Consider the following 20,995-nt stretch of genomic DNA (forward strand, 5'->3'; position numbering starts at 1 on the left):
GCGTGTCTGTAAAGCTCATATTTTCCAAACGTAGGTGAAAGATGTTTAATCAACCTGTGTCAGATGATGAGTCGTTATTGATTACTAGATAAGAAGTATATATAGCTGTCGTGAAAATTTTCTGAAACGCTGGGACTTTGAGCCTTGAATGTAGGAGATTCCTTCAAAAAAATTGCTCGTGAGAGAGTTTATCTCCTCCAAATGTACGATTTATAGGTACCAGCATATTTTGGACTTATCAAAAAACGTTGTGAGGCCTGTTTACAGCTGCTGTACAAGCTTTTGATATTGAAAGTAGCATTGTATAGCATTGATTTTTTTTTTCACTCACACGCAGAACTCTAATTATATAATACACAATCCGTCTCTCATCTCTCTTGTCAATCTTACATCAAGCACGAATTGGAGTTCCAAACACTGGCGTAGCCAGGGGGGGGGGGGGGGGGGGGCGATGGGGGCGGTCGCCCCCCCCCCCCCCCCCCCCTAAGATTTGGACCGGGGATTTGGGAGGCGGAAAAAAAAATGCGTGTTTACTGTATGCATGCACATGAAGCGGGTCTCCTTTGCAACCTTTCATCAGATAAGATATTTTTTTGAATATTTCACTCAAAGTGTGCACCAGATCGTTGAATTTCAATTCAAAATATGCAAAATCTCTCGTGCTTGGGAGGGGGTACCCCCCTCCCAAACCCTCCCCCTCTGTGCCTCTTTCCCTAGCTTAGTACACTTTTTAGATTTACAAACAAAATATGAATAAATCTGAGTGCACAAGACTTATCACTTATATTCCGAAAACTCAAGGTTCCCTCATGTATAAGGGGAATTCCCCTTTTAATCGACCCTTTCCTCCCTCAGTCCCCCCCCCCCCCCATCAGTTTTTTTTTTTGTTGTTGTTGTGATTTCCCAAATGTTGATTCCATCAAATATGCGTATACGAGATATCTCAATTTCAACCTTAAAAAGGCAAAAGCTCCATCGGAAGGGAAGGGTGGAGATAACACTCGCCCACGCCTTCTCCCTGGTCGCCCACCCCTCCCCCCCTTCCACCATGCATAGAAGTAGACTGTGGCTACACCCAGATCGCTTTATTTCAATTTTAAAAACACAAAAGCTCCGCGAGCGGGAGGGGGAATCCCCCTTCCCCTAAGCTCTACCTCACTAGACTTTACACATACACACAGATGGTGCTCATTCGGAATAAGAGCTAAATTCCGTGATTTTAACACTTCGATGAAAAAGTATTGCAGCAAACATTGCACCAGATCGCTGAATTTCAGGTCTGAAAACGCAAAATCACCTTCGTGTGGGATGGGATATGCCCCTATCTACACCCTCGTGTGCATGCTTTTTCTGTTTGATTGCTGAACTGCAGACAGCGTTCATGATATTCAGTGTAAGAATTAGCACAAGAAGATTAAATGATACCATTTTATAGGCAAATTGTTCAATAATGATCTACACTAAAATATACTGCAAGCTTAAACAAGTGGGACTGTTTCAACTCGTTAAAACGCGCAAAAACATGCATCAAATTGCACCATTTGCAACATCAAAATGCAAAAAGTTCTCACCGTGGGAGGGGGGACAACCCCCTCCCACACCCTCCCCTCCCCCTCGCTCGCTCCGCTCGCTCGGGTTCAGTCGCGTTCATGATAATCAGTGAAAAGAATTAACACAAGAAGTGTATTTAAATGATATCATTTTATAGGCAAATTGTTCAATAATAATCTACATCAAAATATATTGCTACCTTAAACAAGAGTGGGACTGTTTCACGTCGATAAAACACGCAAAAACATGCATCAAATTGCACCATTTACAACATCAAAATGCAAAAAGTTCTCACCGTGGGAGGGGGGACAACCCCCTCCCACACCCTCCCCTCCCCCTCGCTCGCTCCGCTCGCTCGGGTTCAGTCGCGTTCATATTCAGTGAAAAGAATTAACACAAGAAGTGTATTTAGATGATACCATTTTATAGGCAAATTGTTCAATAATAATCTACATCAAAATATATTGCTACCTTAAACAAGTGGGACTGTTTCACGTCGATAAAACTCACAAAAACATGCATCAAATTGCACCATTTGCAACATCAGAATGCAAAAAGTTCTCACCGTGGGAGGGGGGACAACCCCCTCCAACACCCTCCCCTCCCCCTCGCTCGCTCCGCTCGCTCGGGTTCAGTCGCGTTCATGATATTCAGTGAAAAAGAATTAACACAAGAAGTGTATTTAAATGATACCATTTTATAGGCAAATTGTTCAATAATAATCTACATCAAAATATATTGCTACCTTAAACAAGAGTGGGACTGTTTCACGTCGATAAAACACGCAAAAACATGCATCAAATTGCACCATTTACAACATCAAAATGCAAAAAGTTCTCACCGTGGGAGGGGGGACAACCCCCTCCCACACCCTCCCCTCCCCCTCGCTCGCTCCGCTCGCTCGGGTTCAGTCGCGTTCATGATATTCAGTGAAAAGAATTAACACAAGAAGTGTATTTAAATGATACCATTTTATAGGCAAATTGTTCAATAATAATCTACATCAAAATATATTGCTACCTTAAACAAGAGTGGGACTGTTTCACGTCGATAAAACGCGCAAAAACATGCATCAAATTGCACCATTTACAACATCAAAGTGCAAAAAGTTCTTACCGTGGGAGGGGGGACACCCCCCTCCCACACCCTCCCCTCCCCCTCGCTCGCTCCGCTCGCTCGGGTTCACTCGCGTTCATGATATTCAGTGAAAAGAATTAACACAAGAAGTGTATTTAAATGATACCATTTTATAGGCAAATTGTTCAATAATAATCTACATCAAAATATATTGCTACCTTAAACAAGAGTGGGACTGTTTCACGTCGATAAAACGCGCAAAAACATGCATCAAATTGCACCATTTACAACATCAAAATGCAAAAAGTTCTTACCGTGGGAGGGGGGACACCCCCCTCCCACACCCTCCCCTCCCCCTCGCTCGCTCCGCTCGCTCGGGTTCAGTCGCGTTCATGATATTCAGTGAAAAGAATTAACACAAGAAGTGTATTTAAATGATACCATTTTATAGGCAAATTGTTCAATAATAATCTACCTCAAAATATATTGCTACCTTAAACAAGTGGGACTGTTTCACGTCGATAAAACATGCATCAAATTGCACCATTTGCAACATCAAAATGCAAAAAGTTCTTACCGTGGGAGGGGGGACACCCCCCTCCCCCACCCTCCCCTCCCCCCCTCGCTCGCTCCGCTCGCTCGGGTTCAGTCGCGTTTATGATATTCAGTGAAAAGAATTAACACAAGAAGTGTGTTTAAATCATACCATTTTATAGGCAAATTGTTCAATAATAATCTACACTGAAATATACCGCTACCTTAAACAAGTGGGACTGTTTCACGTCGATAAAATGAGCAAAAACATGCATCAAATTGCGCCATTTGCAACATCAAAATGCAAAAAGTTCTTACCGTGGGAGGGGGGACACCCCCCTCCCACACCCTCCCCTCCCCCCTCGCTCGCTCCGCTCGCTCGGGTTCAGTCGCGTTCATGATATTCAGTGAAAAGAATTAACACAAGAAGTGTATTTAAATGATACCATTTTATAGGCAAATTGTTCAATAATAATCTAGACCAAAATATACTGCGACCTTAAACAAGTGGGACTGTTTCACGTCGATTAAACGCGCAAAAACATGCATCAAATTGCACCATTTACAACATCAAAATGCAAAAAGTTCTCACCGTGGTCCCCCCTCCCACACCCTCCCCCCCTCGCTCGCTCCGCTCGCTCGGGCTCGGTCGCTTCGCTCCCTCGCAGACTAACCGCCCCCCCTAAGATCAAATCCTGGCTACGCCGTTGGTTCCAAACCTGATCAATAGACACAAAAACACAACAGGAAATAGCATAATATCGGCGTAAATATAAGCACTGAATTGATCAGCGTTTTTTAGTAGGGGCCGTGATAAAAGAAACCATGAGCGTACATACTCGAGCAGGATTCGAACCTACGACCACCTGATCACCGGACAGGCGTCATCTCCACTAAACCAACGAGATTCCGCCGGACAGCTAGTGTTGGTTCTAATTCTGATAGCATGCAGCGGGTACTGCGTAATTTTTGAAATTCACGAAATTCTTCCGTCGAGATGTTTTCGTTGCAACTGACTGTCGGGTGGAAGCTTGGTGGACTGGTAGAGATGACGCCTGTCCGGAGATCAGGAGGTCATAGGTTCGGATCCTGCTCGAGTATATAGGCCGATGATTTCTTTTATCGTTGCTACTACTAGAAACGATGGTCAATTCAGTGCGTATTTACAAGTCGATGTGGGGCAATTTGTCAATCGGTTGCAATGGTAACATCTTGACAAAAAAAAAAAAAAAAAAATCATGAATTTGAATTGCTCGTTTATCAGACAACCAAGCAAAACAAAACAAAACTTGAATCATTGGCGGCAGCATTGCTGATACTAAACTCCTCAAACTCCGCGTCGTTGACATTGACGCATGCGCAATGCATGGATATGACAATTAGCAAGTGCGCAGCAGAAACACCCATGGTACAAACCACAAACTAGCCATCAGCTATCAGCCCTTACGGCTCATTCGACATGATATTGCCGGACAGTCCTGCTTGACGGCAGTTTACCACCCGCGGTAGATACCCGCCGACTGTACGACCACAAATCGGACAGGACTACTGTGTCTTGATTGGCGAGTCAGTCGCCAATGTAACGGATTATCTGGAAGGTAAACCAAATCTTGTAACTTCATGGCGTGTGTACTTTCCTTAACTCATAACTTAAAAAAAGGGGGATTTCGTGCCTAGAGAAAACACAATAAATATAATACGCACGAATAGATACACTTGAGGAGCTAGTGTCTGACTTGTTCAAAAAAAGAGGGAGACAGTTCTATTCGAGAAGAGGCTCGGAGTGAAATGTTGCTATACTAAGTATCTAAAAATATAATATAAAATATCAATCTACTGCGAGTCAATCAGAGTGATGAAGGGTTTGAGGGTATGGTACTGGTAACAGGCCTCGTGTCCACATATCTTCTCTCTTCTCAATTTTTTCTTTGTCCTCAATCTCGATACATGACACAGAAGGCGTCTTTTGTACTTTGCTGTTACACAATGTAAGTGCAATATATATATATATTTTTTTTGTTGAATTTACCGATGTTTATATTGCGTTAGATGTTGTCCCACTGTCAGAGCAAGACAACAATGTATTGTATATATTTCCTTTGCAGTTAAGTTTAAGAGGTTTGCAATTCCATTTAAGTCGATTCAAGTCAGTCGGAGAGAACTTGAGAGTCCAAACGCTAAGTTTAACGTTGTTTCTGAAATTCACCTCTTCAGTTAAGATTCAACGAACAGGTCGATTGTGCATGTGTGTGTGTGTGTGTGTGTGTGTGTTTGTGTGTATGTGTATGTGTGCTTCCATTTGTTGTGTTAACTTTGTTTTCTTTTAACAGCCAATACCGAAGGGATTGAGAGTACCTCGCTTCCGAAATGTAGATATAAACGAAAGGTATAATTATAGAAACTTGTGAAATGGAAAGAGATTATATACTAATGTGCCCTGAAACGTGACTTCAAATTTAATGTACCGTTATAGTGGTTGGTATATCTGTTTAAGGATGATGAGAGGATCTTTCTCTCTCTCTCTCTCTCTCTCTCATGAACTTCCAAAATGGTTTTAAGGTGTTCTAAACTGCCACTTGATATTGGAAAAAAAATTATTTTGAAAAAAAAGTCGTATACCGATCCGACTCAAAATATCGTTGCTCAAACATAATTATGGTAAGCGTTTACATTTTGGGAAGTAACTACTCACTAACACGTGAAATGGTCGATCATATTCACAGAGTTCATTCAACAATATCAAGAAATATCGGGGTTGTGCGGAAACTTGGAGAATATCTCACTGAAACACACTGCAAATTCCTTATGATACATTCACACAAGCTATATCACGTAATGAATATCGTACGGGAAACTGCGGTACTAGTAAAATAAATATATTGTCACTACAGAAACGTGCTGTAACACTTTATATTACTAATTGTTCTGATTTCTTGGCACACACTGAATGCTGGTTTCATAAAGCCTCGAAAAATCACTTGACTTACACACGGCAAACTGTAACTTTCATGTATAGATAAGAGTAAATGTATAGTAAAGAGGTTCAGGTAATGCTAAAAAATGTTCATCCATTTTTATCGTTCCCGTCACGAGACAAACTATCATTTGGAAAATCTTAGACTTATCATAGCACATCTGTAAGACACCATGGACCTGATTTGTAGAACTCATTATCTGTTGATCTAAGACGCAGCCCTTCTTTTCGGTGTTTGAAATCATCCTACAATACTCTCCGTGCAATAATAATTGGATTAGCAATTTTGTTCACAGGTTTCCTGCCTATCACAAATCGCTCACCGATTTGCTGAATATCACAAATCTTAACTTTTTTTTTGCCTACAGTAAATTCTAGTTTTCGTAGACCTATGCCTAAAATACGAATTTGCAGGTAAGGTGTTCTCTTTTTTGTTAATTTGTGATTAAGCTCCAAAATTCTTCAAATACTGTTTCTATCTCTTCTCCCTATTAAAGGCATAATTTACCATTTGCAGATGAAACGAAAACCCAGCATTAATGCTTTAAAATAGTTCTAAAGTATGAGTTAGGGACAGAAACAACCTCTGTGAAAATTGGAATCAGTAATTGTAATTATTGTTAAATATACAAAATGTGAACAATAGTTACAACAAAAATGTTTCCAACTAAACCGTATACCGCTACAGTTTATTGAGAAAAATGCTCACCTCTCCTTATAACTTAGGCTTCAATGCAAAAATTTCACATGGAAGGGTGTTTTGTGGTACAACAGACCTACACATATGAATGAAAGGCGATATCTTGAACATTTTGCAAATGACTGCTCCCAAAGGTAAACTGGACCTTTAAGATGTTCAATTCTGTGTCCAGACATATTATTTGTCTCTGTCTTGATACATTATTCCCTTTGCGTTGTTCTCAGCGGCTGAATGATATTGGAAATACTCGAGGTTCAAATAGCGATTGTTCATTATATTTTGTATCTGTGTGTTGTTCCTTCTTATAAAGATAGGAGAAAATTACAATTACCATATCGCCCAGAAGCCGTTATCCCAATGGGCCGTTGATAACGGTCTCCTCCTCTTGTACCTTAAGATACGATAAAATGTTCGTGCATACACATATCAAGCATATGTTTTTCCCTTAAGTGCTCTTTGAGATCTAGACTGACCCTGAAAGTGTGAAGTATACTTGGTAAAATGCAATCCTTTGCTCATTTGATATACTCTCGACTTTCTATAACTCTTCTTCTGTGATGTTAGTTTTGCATTGACCAATGATTTACCGTGGTATAAAATGTTATTCCCAAATTAAAAACAAAATAAAACTGTATAATTATTCGCGTTTACAGAAAGTGTTCTACCTTTCGTGCCTTCAACTAAATTCTTCCTAAATAATTTATATCTTTTTTGTTTTTCTAATCAATTTAAGAGCTCCTTTGGCTAAATCAAACATATATTATACGATGTCAAAGGATCTCATTCTCACACACTCTTTAAAATTCACCTTTGAATCCTAATAAATAAGAATTGGGATTGCAAAAAATTCAAATATTTTGCAGACGGCATGTCTCAATTATTTACTACAAATATAGCAAACATAATACTCATGGTATTGTTACACTTTAAGATCCCCTCCTATTATAAGAGGTAATGATCAAATATGTATTATCGAATTTGAAAAAAAAATCTTGAACATTTATTAGAATTCATATGAATCTTATCATGAAAATTAATATTATGTATATCAACATTACGAAAAATGTAAAGTTGTGCTGATCCTTATGGTTGCAAAGAACTGGAAAATCTAACTTTATTTTCTGTTGAAACTAAGCAATCACTGCTGAGCGGCTCCAATCATCCATTACCTATAGGCTTGTATAGTCTTCTTCCTTCTCGTTTTGTCTTTTATCTTCACACCACGTAATAAGTTTCTCACACACAAACACACACACACACACACACACACACACACACACTCTCTCTCTCTCTCTCTCCCTCTCTCTTCCCGCATGACAGCGATTTTAGTGTTTATGGTTTTGTCCAGGGTGTTTAATGTTTCGGGTTAGTTAGGTTTAGTTATAGGTCTCCATATCTTAGTTCCTTTTTCTTTCCAACTTTTTATGTAAATCACCAGTCTATCAATCATATATATATATATTTTTTGGTATTACGTGTAGGGGGAAGGAACCTTACAAGCACTGTTATTTAGCATTCCTTAAATTCCGTAAACTTACAATATTTTGTAAATTTATACTTTATTATGTATTATGTTGAGTTGACATTTATGTATTCAATTAAAATATCTATATGTCTCTGTTGGAAATGAAAAAAATGAATGAATGAATGAATGGATGAATAAATGAATGAATGTCATAAGACATTCATACAGTTGCTCGTAAAAATCTCTCTGATCTGCCTGTTTGTATATCCTGTAGGATTATACAAATTTCAAAATTATTTGCTCTTTTGGCTCGTAATATCAATTTCCCGCAATATATATTTGACCATTATACCAACTTTAAAGCCACTGTTTACTATTGAGAGCAGCAGCTGTTGAAAACTATTAGAATTATCACATTTGATGCATAATGTAAAGTTAAGTTGTATCACAAAACATCCTATGCCATAGGATTATATATATAAAAATGTCATAATAAAACCGCAAACACAACGAGGTATCACTCACTTTCCCACCAAACCATAACTGTCATACGGTTTATTCTAAAAACAATTCTAATAAAACTATTAAATTGTCCACATTTTGTATATCTAACAATGCTTACCATGAATAGTAAGTCTACTGGGCGTGCTGGTTGTAATTTTTACGTTGGTTTTTTCTATCTCAAAATCACATTTGAGAACTATTTTGAAGCACTAACTGCAACTGATGAATAGTGGCTTTAACATGAATAATGCTACCCACTGCGTCGTGACTATACCATACCTTATACGACTTTGTTTGGTTGCTACCTTCACTTCTTGGATTTTCCTTTCAGCGTGATTGTGGCATGACGGACCAAATGGCTGTACACTTTGGTAGAAGCATTTTTCTCATTCTGACGTGTAAGTATCTTGATAATGTTACCGGAAATTTCATTCATATTCATTCATGCCATGGTATTTGGCAAGCTTCATGATTGCGTTCTTGGCGTGTTGCGGACCGTTAGGATGATGGTGCAAACGACTAAAATTTTAGCCTATATTGACACAATTGCATTTTTCACACTATGTGGTTTCATAGTTTTCAACATCAGTATGACTCATTTTTTGTTTCTTTAGGCGTTAACACTCAAAGTTCTTTTTCTCGCGTGGGATGTTTTGTTCTTTATTCAATCTAAACTTGAAGGGATTGTTGAAATTCTAGGATTGTCATTCGGACGCTGGTAAATTTTCTTTGCATCTATATACATTGTATTCACATTTGAGAGTAACGATATGTCTCAAGTCTTTATAGTTGATTCCCTCCTCCATAGCTAACTCTTAATGTTGGCATCATTTCTATCATGATTATTATCATCATTGATTAGTTCATGATTACCTTATTGCCATCATTATCATACAGTACTATACATTGATGGAAGGAATTTTCTTTCTTATCCAGTCGTTTTGATCCCAATGGTACTCGGTCGAGGGCTAGAAAAGATCACGTGTGGTAAGAAGTGGGACCGGCGTAGCGGGTCATTCGTTCAGCAGGAATTGGTCCCGGTACCACCAGCTTCAAAGCTAGCCATGATGATGTCACAATGGGCGCCACACATATCGACAGTATCGAGCTGCGTAGACCAAGGTTTGTTGTTTGAATGATATCAAATTTGCCAAAACTTGATACATTGTCAATATCATGGCCAACTCATGGCCATTTTGACGCTTTTTCTGTTTGTAGCGTATTCGTCGCCCAACAGATAGCAGTTCGGATATGACTTAATAGAGAAAGATTGGTCGTCACGTTACACTGCAACAAATCACATGCATTTACTGGCGACTGATAGGTTAATCCATCAAGCCATTTACCGATCTGCCATGGCGTTTTATCGGATTACTGCTTTCATTGGATCACTTTCGCCGGTGGTACGTTTCAAGGTTTGTAAAGACTGATTTTCAAACAATGACGAACTCCTATTTGACACTGATCACGAGAGGTTATGCCTTTATTCTCACGGCTAACGAGAATAAATTGCGGATGGAAACTTTTGTAAACTAGACTGGTGCATGGAGCTTATGTAGGCCCCTACATAGCTAACTGTAGAATAGCACGTCCCCCATAATTCATTATTTAGAAATCAGTGACGATGTAGTTAACAGGTATAAATTCTTGTCGGTCGTAAAGGAGTCTGCGCCAAGACTACTACATGCACCACTGGCACTGTCCAATAGGCCCTGTATTGTAGCTTCTCCCAACTTTTTCTGAGATGCGCATTGTGTGCATGTATACAATACATTTAATGTGTATGTACAGTATATATATGTATAAACCCTTCAAAAAAAGTTTGGAAATCTGAGTTTGATCAATTATTTCTCATTTTTTCTTAGAAATAATTTGTGCTTAGTACCACACTTAAAGATTGTTTATTTCTCTTTAAAAATGATACCATACTTGTTATGATTATCGTATACATGGAGGTGCAGTACTTACAAATATGAGGTACAGTCAGAATTTAAAAGCTGCGAATTGGCCCAATTTTTGACGTTCCTAATGGAGTTTCCTCGTTATGAGTGAGTTCCCCATTGTTTCTTTGGTGTTCATTCGTATGTTCATTTACTGTAACATCAGCATTCTTATGGAGTGAAACATGTATGCGTTCAACCAAACAGATAAACAAACGCACACACACACACACACACGCGCGCGCGCGCACACACACAAATACAGGCGATCATGACTCAAACCATTTTATCTCACAGAACCACGCCATATTAACCACAACAAAGACATAAAGATGTGAAATGATATGGTCTTGGTTTTATTGGAGTTTCATCTTTATTTTTTCTTCAGTTTGCGTTATTTTGTCTTTACTTAATGTTTACTTTCTCTTTATAATTGTCAATGAATATGATCGGGGCTCAGTATCTGGTGGACGACCCAAGTGCTTGTACCACCGCCTGGCACCGTGTCCTCATACTGTTGATTAGCTTCGTGATTCCGCTGCTGAGGAATGGCGTTCCACTCGTCAACCAGTATCTGACGGAGTCCCGCCCATGTCGTTGGATTTGTGACCCTCTTCCCCACAGCTCGGCCAAGTTGATCTCAAAGATATTCTATGGCGTTGAGGTCGAGGCTGCATGCAGTCCAGTCCATTCTAGTGATGCTATCTCCCTCTTTCGAGAAAGTAGCGCGCAAGTCTCGCTCTATGCGGTCTTGCGTTGTCATCTTTTTAAAGCACCTCAGCTTCAATTTGCCCTGTGGCGCGGGCTTTTTGAACATTCGTTATACGTGGCATGATGTACAACCATAAAACTTGATGAGCTATCAAAATTGCCTGGCATGGCATCCTGCACCACTGAAAACTTGAATGTGAAATTAAAATGTCTATTGAAATTTGCCTTCATGGCTGACCATCTGAGAACAAAAGACATAACACAAAAGAAGATGTTCTCTTTATTCTTCACGACCATTCTCATTCATAAGGACCGTTCTTGTTCATTTTGCAGCTTTTCAATGCAGACTTTATCAGACACTTTTGAGTACAGCCCTTTACTTGATAGCATAATCATAATGAGTAGGATATAATTTCAAAGAGAATTTAATGATCTTTCCATTGATATCAAGCATGTATTGTACAGTGCTTACAAACTGGAGAAATTTACAAGTGAAGTTAGATTTCCAAACTTTTTTTGAAGGGTTTATGAATACATACATACATACATAGTTACATACATACATGTGTGTGTGTAGTGAAATTGTGATTCCACAGGATATGGACGGGATATGTCCATTGGGTTAGTACCAATAGAGATGTCAGAAGACGCTACGTCTTTTATCACACTGAATCAATAAAAATGAAACATTAGCTCGTGCAAAGCAGAGAAATACAAGTACCGCGTTCGTTTACACACATTATCTTCAACCTAAGTAATACAATAATATGCATTGTTAGAACAAATACTGATATGACAGCAAGCTTTGACTTATTCAAAATTAGTGAAATTCTTCCGTCGAGATGTTTTTCATTGCAACTGATTGACAAATTGCCCTACATCGAATTTCACTAATTTTGAATAATAAAAGCAGTACCCGCTGCATGCTATAAGGATTAGAACCAACACTTGCTGTTGGGCGAAAGCTCGGTGGTCTAGTGGAGATGACGCCTGTCCGGGGATCAGGAGGTCGTAGGTTCAAATCCTGCTCGAGTATGTACGCCCATGATTTTTATCATTGCTACTACTAAAACACTGATCAATTCAGTGCTTATGAACGTCGATGTAGGGCAATTTGTCAATCAGTTGCAATGAAAAAAAAAAAACATCTCGACGGAAGAATTGAGTATATGAATATAAGAACGACCCAAGTCCAATTTTTGGCCAAATTCAGTTTGACATAGGAAATTGTAGCTTATGCATGGACTCATCTTGTGTGTAAATGATAAATCCTAATTACCCCCGGAAGTGCCTGAAATGAATGAGTTAAATCTTATATTAATGTAAGAATGAAGGACTTGGGTCATTCTTACATTCATATAATAGCGCCCTCTCTCATTCTTCTCCCGTCTCTATAGCAGAATATCATGTATATGAATCAAAGAACGACCCAAGTCCATATGAATCAAAGAACGACCCAAGTCCACCACACAAAATGGCCTCTCCACAATGTAAATGTTAATTGTCATAATAATATATGTTCTAATTTGTATACAATGTTGCCTTCCCATCACAGTTAAATAGAATATTATTGGACAAATAAAAAAGATATGAAGTTTTTTTTTAGTTTACTCGAAATGATCTTCCATGGACTTGGGTCGTTCTTATTTTATTCATATACTCAATTTCACTAATTTTGACCAGGGATGTGGGAAGAGATCACCTCCCTGTTTTGACTAATAAAAGCAGTACCCGCTGTATGCTATAAGGATTAGAACCAACACTTGCTGTTGGGCGAAAGCTCGGTGGTCTAGTGGGGATGACGCCTGTCCGGTGATCAGGAGGTCGTAGGTTCGAATTCTGCTCGAGTATGTACGCCCCTGACTTTTTATCATGGCTACTACTAAAACACTGATCAATTCAGGGCTTATTTACCTCGATGCAGGGCAATTTGTCAATCAGTTGCAATGAAAAAAACTTTGATTTTGTAATCACAACTAAGCACATTTCTTCTTGATGAAGACCTCCAGTTATATTACCAAAAATAGACGGTGAACTGGTTTTCAAATAGCTCAATAAGATCAATTCCTTCAGTAACAATATTTGTCTGACCTTGTCTGAAATGCACAAATCAATCACCATCTAATGAACCCTTGCATGTATCCGTTCATTGCAGGGATGTAAAGCTGTTTTCATATCCACGCTTTCTAAAGATATTCCTTTCATTAAATCCTTTTTTTCAATTCATGTCAAATAGCAGATTAAATAATGCAATTATACTAAAGTTGTCCGATGCCATCCATCGATGATATGTACATTTACATGCCGTTTATTAAAATCAAAGCAATATGAAAATAGTTCAACACGCAGTGCTTTTAATTAAAATCTGTTGGCATATAACGATAGTCAGTCACCCCTCGCTAACACTCATTGAAACGGTGAACATGCTACATAAATAAATAATTATTATATTTGCAAACGGTAGTTGTCCTTCACATGTCTGCATAATATACAAAGGATAAAAATGCGCCTTAATTTGCCAACCATCAAATGCTATACATCAAAACAATCCCCTCCAAAAAAAATTGAATTAAATCCTTAATCCTACACCTATTACGTCACTTGAATTTCAGCAATGGCCAAAACAAGTATATCCATCTTCCCACAATGCACTTATCCAAGCTTTAATATATCTACGGAATTCCAGCATTCAGCAATACACGATTGCATGTCTGTATGGACAGATATATATATATATATATATATATATATATATATACATATATGTCTATATGTATATATATATACATATATGTCTATATGTATATATATATACATATATATACATATATATATATATATATATACATATATATATATATATATATATATATATATATATAGGTGTGTGTGTGTGTGTGTGTGTGTGTGTGTATTCACCTGAACTGTAGATTTTTTTTTTCAGATTTGGCTTTTTGTTATCAGGTTCTTGATGTATAGAAGGTGATAGACTAGCCACAGGGGGAATTACTTTTCTGTATAAAACCTCATTTCTTTGACTTTGCACCAAAACTTTTTCTCTATAGATATACCAACCACTGAGGAATCCGAAACAACGAATGCATCACCAACAACCGGCGGTGTTCCAACGACCACAGAATCCGGTATGACCCTTGATATGATATATCATTTATTATGTTTGAGTGATCCATGTATTACATGCTTAGCTTTTAATGGATCACTCTTTTTCCATACCTACTTTATTGTTATCTTTCAAAGCATGCCTAAATGATCTCAGTTATACTACTTATGTATATATCGTATAGTATTATATACTATGCGAATTCACTCGTTTGGGATTTCTGTTTCCCTTGTTTAAAATTAACCAACTACGTGATTGTTTTTCGCATGCTTTATTTATTATCATATTATATTTTGTTTCACGTCTTGCTTGATGGTAAAAATAAGCTGAACTGAACTGAACTGAACTGAACTATATATATATATATATATATATATATCTGTACACATATATATGTATATATATTTTATGCTGTATTGAATATGTTTGTGTGTGTGTGTGTGTGCGCGCGCGCGCGCGCGCAATAATGTGTAATAATCGTTCACCGATATAAACATATTTTAGTCTGTATACATAGAGTTGTTGTCACTTTTCAGTTTCCCGTCTACACTGTATCACCTCGATCAGGTGTCTATAGTCGATTCCCTCCCCCCCCCCTTTTTAAGGCCGTTCACAAAATTACCTTACGATGTAATGTTTGTATGTTTCATTTTCCGTCTAAGAAGATGCGCCGAACTCACCTGAAAAGACAACGGATGTCTCACCGACAACCGGCGATATCCGAACGGCCTCTACCAATGCGCCAAACACAGATGAAAAGACAACGAATGTCACACCAATCAGAACCGACGATATCCCAACAACCTCTACCAATGCGCCAAGCACAGATGAAAAGACAACGGATGTCTCTCCAACAACTGACGATATCCCAACAACCTCTGCAGATGCGCCAGATACAAATGACAAAACAACAGAAGTCTCACAAACAATCGACGATATTCCAACAACCCCTGATTCTGGTATGACCTTAGCGATGGCAAAAGTGAAAATCTGGCCCTGAAGTTTGCTTCCGAAGTCTAGTAGATGGATGAGAAAAAAAGGAATTCATGATAAAGATCTAACAGCATCTTTTTTTTTTAATAGAAATGGAGGCAACAAAATAAATTATCAGAACAACTAACTTACGTGTGTGGTTGGACGGATGTCAATTACTCTCCCATTTATAAATACGTCTACAGCGACCAAAATATAAAATGTACATGTTATGTCCCCATCAGTTTTGTTTTGGAACACACCATTGTATTGAAAAAGACGTTGAATTGTTTTCAGACGAATTCTGCAGAAGAATGCCACCTGACATTGTTATAAGAATGCACGATGTTCATAGTTTGCCGAAAATGAAACGTTTTCAACTCCATACCCCAAAATACATGCCCCACATGGTCTAGATGTCCACCCCACTCCTCATCACACGAGAAAGTGTTACGAAGTTACCCTTATCCTTTTCGCCCATCCGGTAGTCATACCAACGGATGCCGTACCTCTCGGCCTTCAGAGTTACGCCATTCCCGACACCAGCCTCAGCTCATCCAGCTTTGAGGGGACCAGAACTAGATTTGGACCTGGTAGGGGGAGACTGCACCTGACTCATACAGACAGTTTGGCTGGAGCGTGGTGTGCTGACAAACCCTTTTCCAACGAGTGGATCCAGGTAGTTAAAGGAGTCATAAACTTGAGAAAGGAAGAGACTGGCAAACAGCGATCAAAATTTACATAATATCATTCACCTTCTCATTCGTGTATCCTTATTTTTTTAATTTGTTTGTATATCGCGTATATCATTCTTACTCTTTCTCCCCCCTCTCTCTCACTTCATCTACCTATGCCTATGTCTATCTATCTATCTTTATTTCTTTCTCTCTGCTATTCTATCGACGCACGCATTTGTATACATAGCTACGCACACGCTCTCACACACAACACACACAGACATATAATCTTAATTATGTGTGCTAAGTTTCAGAGCAAAGCAAGTTTACTCAATTTTTGTGAATATGTGTATATATATATATATATATATATATTTATGCATGTATTATAAATAATTATGTAATTAAGCCGCTAAAAAGGAGATGAAAAGAAAACTTGGTTTAATTCTAACAATAACTCCAAGAATATTCCCTTTTATGTTACGAATGAGGTATCACTGCAAAGGTCTATTTTGCTCTGACGATTGACTCTCCTTTAAAGGAGACCTCCGGATGATTTTCAGATTTTTACATCTGAACAACTACAAATTAGTTATACTGAGGACAGAGTTTCAGAATTTGTGATGATTGGAATGAAGAATCAGAATATTTTCAAAATTTAGAACAAATTGCAATGAACAAGGATGATGACACGGCAGAGTCACCATAAGAATGCATGAGTTGGGGCTCAAGGAAGCAGAACAAAAGAAGAAGGCATGCAAAGATTATACACAGGTGAACTCGCAAGCAAGCGGTATTGTAATGGACATTACACTGCTACATTTCTGAAATATGTGAACCTCCTATGTCATCATCCTTGTTCAGTGTAATTTGTTTCAGGTTTTTCAAACTATTGTTTCTCTGCTCAAGAACCACAATAAATTCCACAAATCTAAACACGGAGTTGTTAATTTATGTACTACAAGATGTGAAATTATGAAAATCGTCTGGAATGTCCCTTTAATAATGTTAAAAAGAATGGCGCCATGAGCCTAAACTCTCCCTCTCTCTCTCTCTCTATGTATACATAGATATAATACATATACATAATATACATATGATATATATATATATATATATATATATGTATATAAATATATACATATAATATATATATATACATATATACATATAATATATATATATATATATATATATAGAGAGAGAGAGAGAGAGAGAGAGAGAGAGGGAGAGAGTGAGGGAGCAGGGGCCGCGCGTAAACAGCCACTTTTGGCTCTTAATAAAAGGAGGCGCGGAGGGGATGAAAACATATATCCAAACATAAGGAAATCCTTGACTTCTTAACCCTATAAGCCCAAGGGGGGGGGGGGGGGGTGGGGGTACATTGTGACCCCTGCCGTATTTTTATTTGGCACTCCTATGCCCTTTACCCGATTTCAATCATTTGGTGACTTTTCCTAAAATCTTGTCGCAAATATTTTGATATGTGATATATATAGCTATATCCGATATTGCTGATTGCCATGACAACCATGTCCGTCAGATTTTGCATGTTTTTCTGTTCCCATTTTATTTAACAATATAACTATGGATGAAATGTGAGTTTGGTGTATTTGTTGGCTATAATTTGCTGAAGGACCAAAATGTGAAGTAATATGGTCGTGAATTACCCTGAAATGGTCTTCTTCTTATTTCCTTTATATTTTGTATGACGTAGGAATAAAACAAAATAGACATAATAGAAATGATAAAAATACAACATTTTCCATAGACTACCCTTTTATTTTGTGTCAATTCGACACAGGCTTTGCCTGAAGTATCATTTGTTTATCAATCCAATATTATGGAAATATGAAATGTGATACCAATATAAGTACCTGTCCTAAGCTGTACATCATTGGTGTCATATATTTCTTATATATTGTAATAAATAACACCCCACGTGTCCACCTTGAGAAATTTAAACCGTAACACTGTAGTGACTTGCGTTTCCTTTGTGGCAAATATGACAATGATTAGTATAAAATAAAGATATATATACTGAGGATAAAAAATGTAAGATAAACACATGATTTTAGCATATTTCCTATGTATTTCTTTTAGACTTTATATTTTGGTAAATAGCGCCCTCAACGGGTGACTATGAGAGATTTCAAATATTGGGTCAAATGGAGTATGAAGGGGGGGGGGGGGAGGGTACAGCCTGGAAGGGATCAAAATAGCTTGGGCTTTATAGGGTTAAAGTCGGACGATCCTCCCTATGGTACGTTATTATGTAACTCCTCCGAACGCACGAAATTTGTGCATGCATATTATTTTGTAAACAAAGGTTCATACATCCGACGATGGTCTCAAAATAAAACATAAACATCATGCGCAACTCCGGTTTTGTTTTTTTTTTTGTTGTTGTAAAGTCCAGTTGATTGATCATATTGATGTTTTGACTTTTTTGGTATGGTTTTATGGAGAAACATTTTAACTTAAAAAAACAAAAGATATGTATGTGTTCGTAGAAGTAGAGCATCATGTCTATGAAGAGTAAGGCGCACGATAATCTTGCTTAATCGATACTCCCAAGATGGATTTGCAGTCTCCTCATCGGATCGTTGGCATAGCAACGCAGGGTCGAACAGATAAGAGTCATTGGGTGACTTCCTACAAGGTCATGTGCAGTGCCGACGGAACAAACTTCAACCCCGTGGAGGAAATTTGCAGCGCTTCTGGAAATTATAAGGTAGCAGTCGAATTTCCATCAAATTTATTTACAAATAGACAGGGGAGAGTCTCGAGGCGCGCTGCCAATTTTTGCTCAGAATCATTCATTTTTGATAAATAGAGCAAAACAAAACATCCTGCAAAAAGTAAATTTCATCTTCTGTTAGACAGTAATAGCTTTAATTACATAAACAAAAATTACATATTCTTGATGAAAGTCAACCTATGACATGCACAGCAATTGTCACTTGATTTCTTGAATTGTAATGATTTAAAAAAAATGCAACGTAACGTGTTGTATCAAAACTCAATGCAATTATTACATTTGCCTATACCAACTCTTAAGGAAAGAATCTGTTTATGTAAGATCATGGACTTTTCAAATTACTTTTTTCAATGAATTTATGGGTTCAGCAAATACAGAAGTATCATTAGAACACTTCAGTGAAGTTAAAAGGCAATCACAAAAATACTTGTAAAATATTGAATTTTCAATCGTTTAGACTTCACTTCCACTTAATATCCCGCATTCATCTTATTAAGGGATAATTATGTTTGGCGTAGAGTTCCTTTAATGAAGAGTCGAGTTGAACGAAAAGTAAGCGTTTTCGCTCTTTTCATCTTGTGAAATTTTACTCCATGTTTAACATGTTTAAGTTGACTTCGATGAATATCTCATAAAAATGAATGTTACCTGGTTACGGTGAAAGTTCCGTTAAAGGCCCCCTCACACCTGAGCGAATTGCCTGAAATATGACTTGCGATGGCTGGCGAAAGGCATTTTTGGAAAAATCGTTTTCAATGGTAATTGATAGTAAGTCATATTTACCCTTCGTGTTTGGGTTCGTACACCATCTGAACTAACAGTTGCGATTATTCAAATTCGCACGGGATTTTTGAACATGCACCTCAAAACGAACATAAAGTCGCACACACTGATTTTGCGTGAGGACTGAAAATAAGTGAAATGGGTCAACCTAGCCGAACTTGACTTTTTCATATTTTCTGAAAGAGCGGGTCTTCTTTTACATTATGCTAAAATTTGGTATCATAAAACGGGCAGGAAAGTGAGTTTTTTAGCAGTTTATCTCGAACATTTTTGGTAGAATAGTGTGATTAGGTGTGTCTTTAGAATCCTTTTTTTCATTTCTGAAAAACCTTGTCCACACTCTTCACTTTCAACTTTAATCACTTTTGAAAGGATAGTGCTACTGCTTTGAAAGTTGGCATTAATAAACACTATGGACAGAATGTGTTAATTAGGCATGCTCAATTTCAGTTTAATTTGATAATCCCTCCATTGTTGTTACTCTGGTGGTTTACTTCCTGTTTTTTGTCCCATTCATCGCACAGCCAGCGCGGTTTGATCAAGATTAAGCGCTTGAATAGACACTGTACTTCAGAGCCTCTTTTCTCAGTTCACACTTTTCCTGAGTTTGTGCTTTCTTTCCGATATTTAGATAGGTTAGGAGAGTCCATTTGATTTGAGTTATACATCATTTTAAAGCTTAAAGTCTGCTCTTTCAGAATATGTTCTTAATCATAAAAATTCATGTCTGGCGACTTTTTGTTTGTTTTGAGGTGCAGGGTCACATTTCATCAAAACTGAAAAAAAAAATGTTACCACTGGTGTAGAGGTCGATTTGAGAATTTTGAGAAAAAAAATCAACATTCAAATCATTGATTATATATCTCATTTTTCAGATAATATGGTAATGTTCGGTATACAAACAAAATGTAAAACAGTAATTTGAATGAATATCACTCTTTGCATGACTTTGCAAGAGGTATCTAAAGATGAAAGCCTCGTCCTCAACGGGTTAAGCTTTCATAGGTTTCAGCATTAAACTTTAACCGTGTCTCCCACAGACGTTCCAGGGTAACGTTGATCGCACCACGGTAGTTTACAACGCCCTGCCACGCCCACAAAACTGCCAGTCGGTTCGAGTCATGCCGATCACGTGTCATAATTTCATTTGTATGCGACTGGAAGTGTACGAGCAAACCCCAGGTCAGTTGTCGACGTTATCCACGAAAATGCGCGAGCACGCCCG

At 37.9% G+C, this 20,995-nt stretch overlaps 1 protein-coding gene and 1 non-coding gene across 2 annotated transcripts in view; both read left to right on the top strand.

Moving 5' to 3' along the window:
* Positions 1–9,755: 9,755 nt before the first annotated feature.
* The window catches only part of LOC139741354 (uncharacterized), a 37,707-nt gene continuing 26,467 nt past the window's right edge, over positions 9,756–20,995 (top strand). Inside the window, exons 1-6 of the mRNA XM_071651935.1 lie at positions 9,756–9,927; positions 14,522–14,599; positions 15,240–15,536; positions 16,038–16,228; positions 18,805–18,960; positions 20,811–20,952. Coding sequence (XP_071508036.1) covers positions 9,756–9,927; positions 14,522–14,599; positions 15,240–15,536; positions 16,038–16,228; positions 18,805–18,960; positions 20,811–20,952 — 1,036 coding nt within the window. The remainder of the gene's footprint in view (positions 9,928–14,521; positions 14,600–15,239; positions 15,537–16,037; positions 16,229–18,804; positions 18,961–20,810; positions 20,953–20,995) is intronic.
* Positions 12,420–12,492, top strand: Trnap-ggg (transfer RNA proline (anticodon GGG)). The gene has a single exon. It is a non-coding gene; the product is annotated as a tRNA-Pro (tRNA).

Source organism: Diadema antillarum, unplaced genomic scaffold (assembly GCF_040938485.1).
Source record: "Diadema antillarum isolate AM-2024a unplaced genomic scaffold, OU_Dant_1.0 seq00000923_RagTag, whole genome shotgun sequence".
Taxonomy (NCBI): Eukaryota; Metazoa; Echinodermata; class Echinoidea; order Diadematoida; family Diadematidae; genus Diadema; species Diadema antillarum.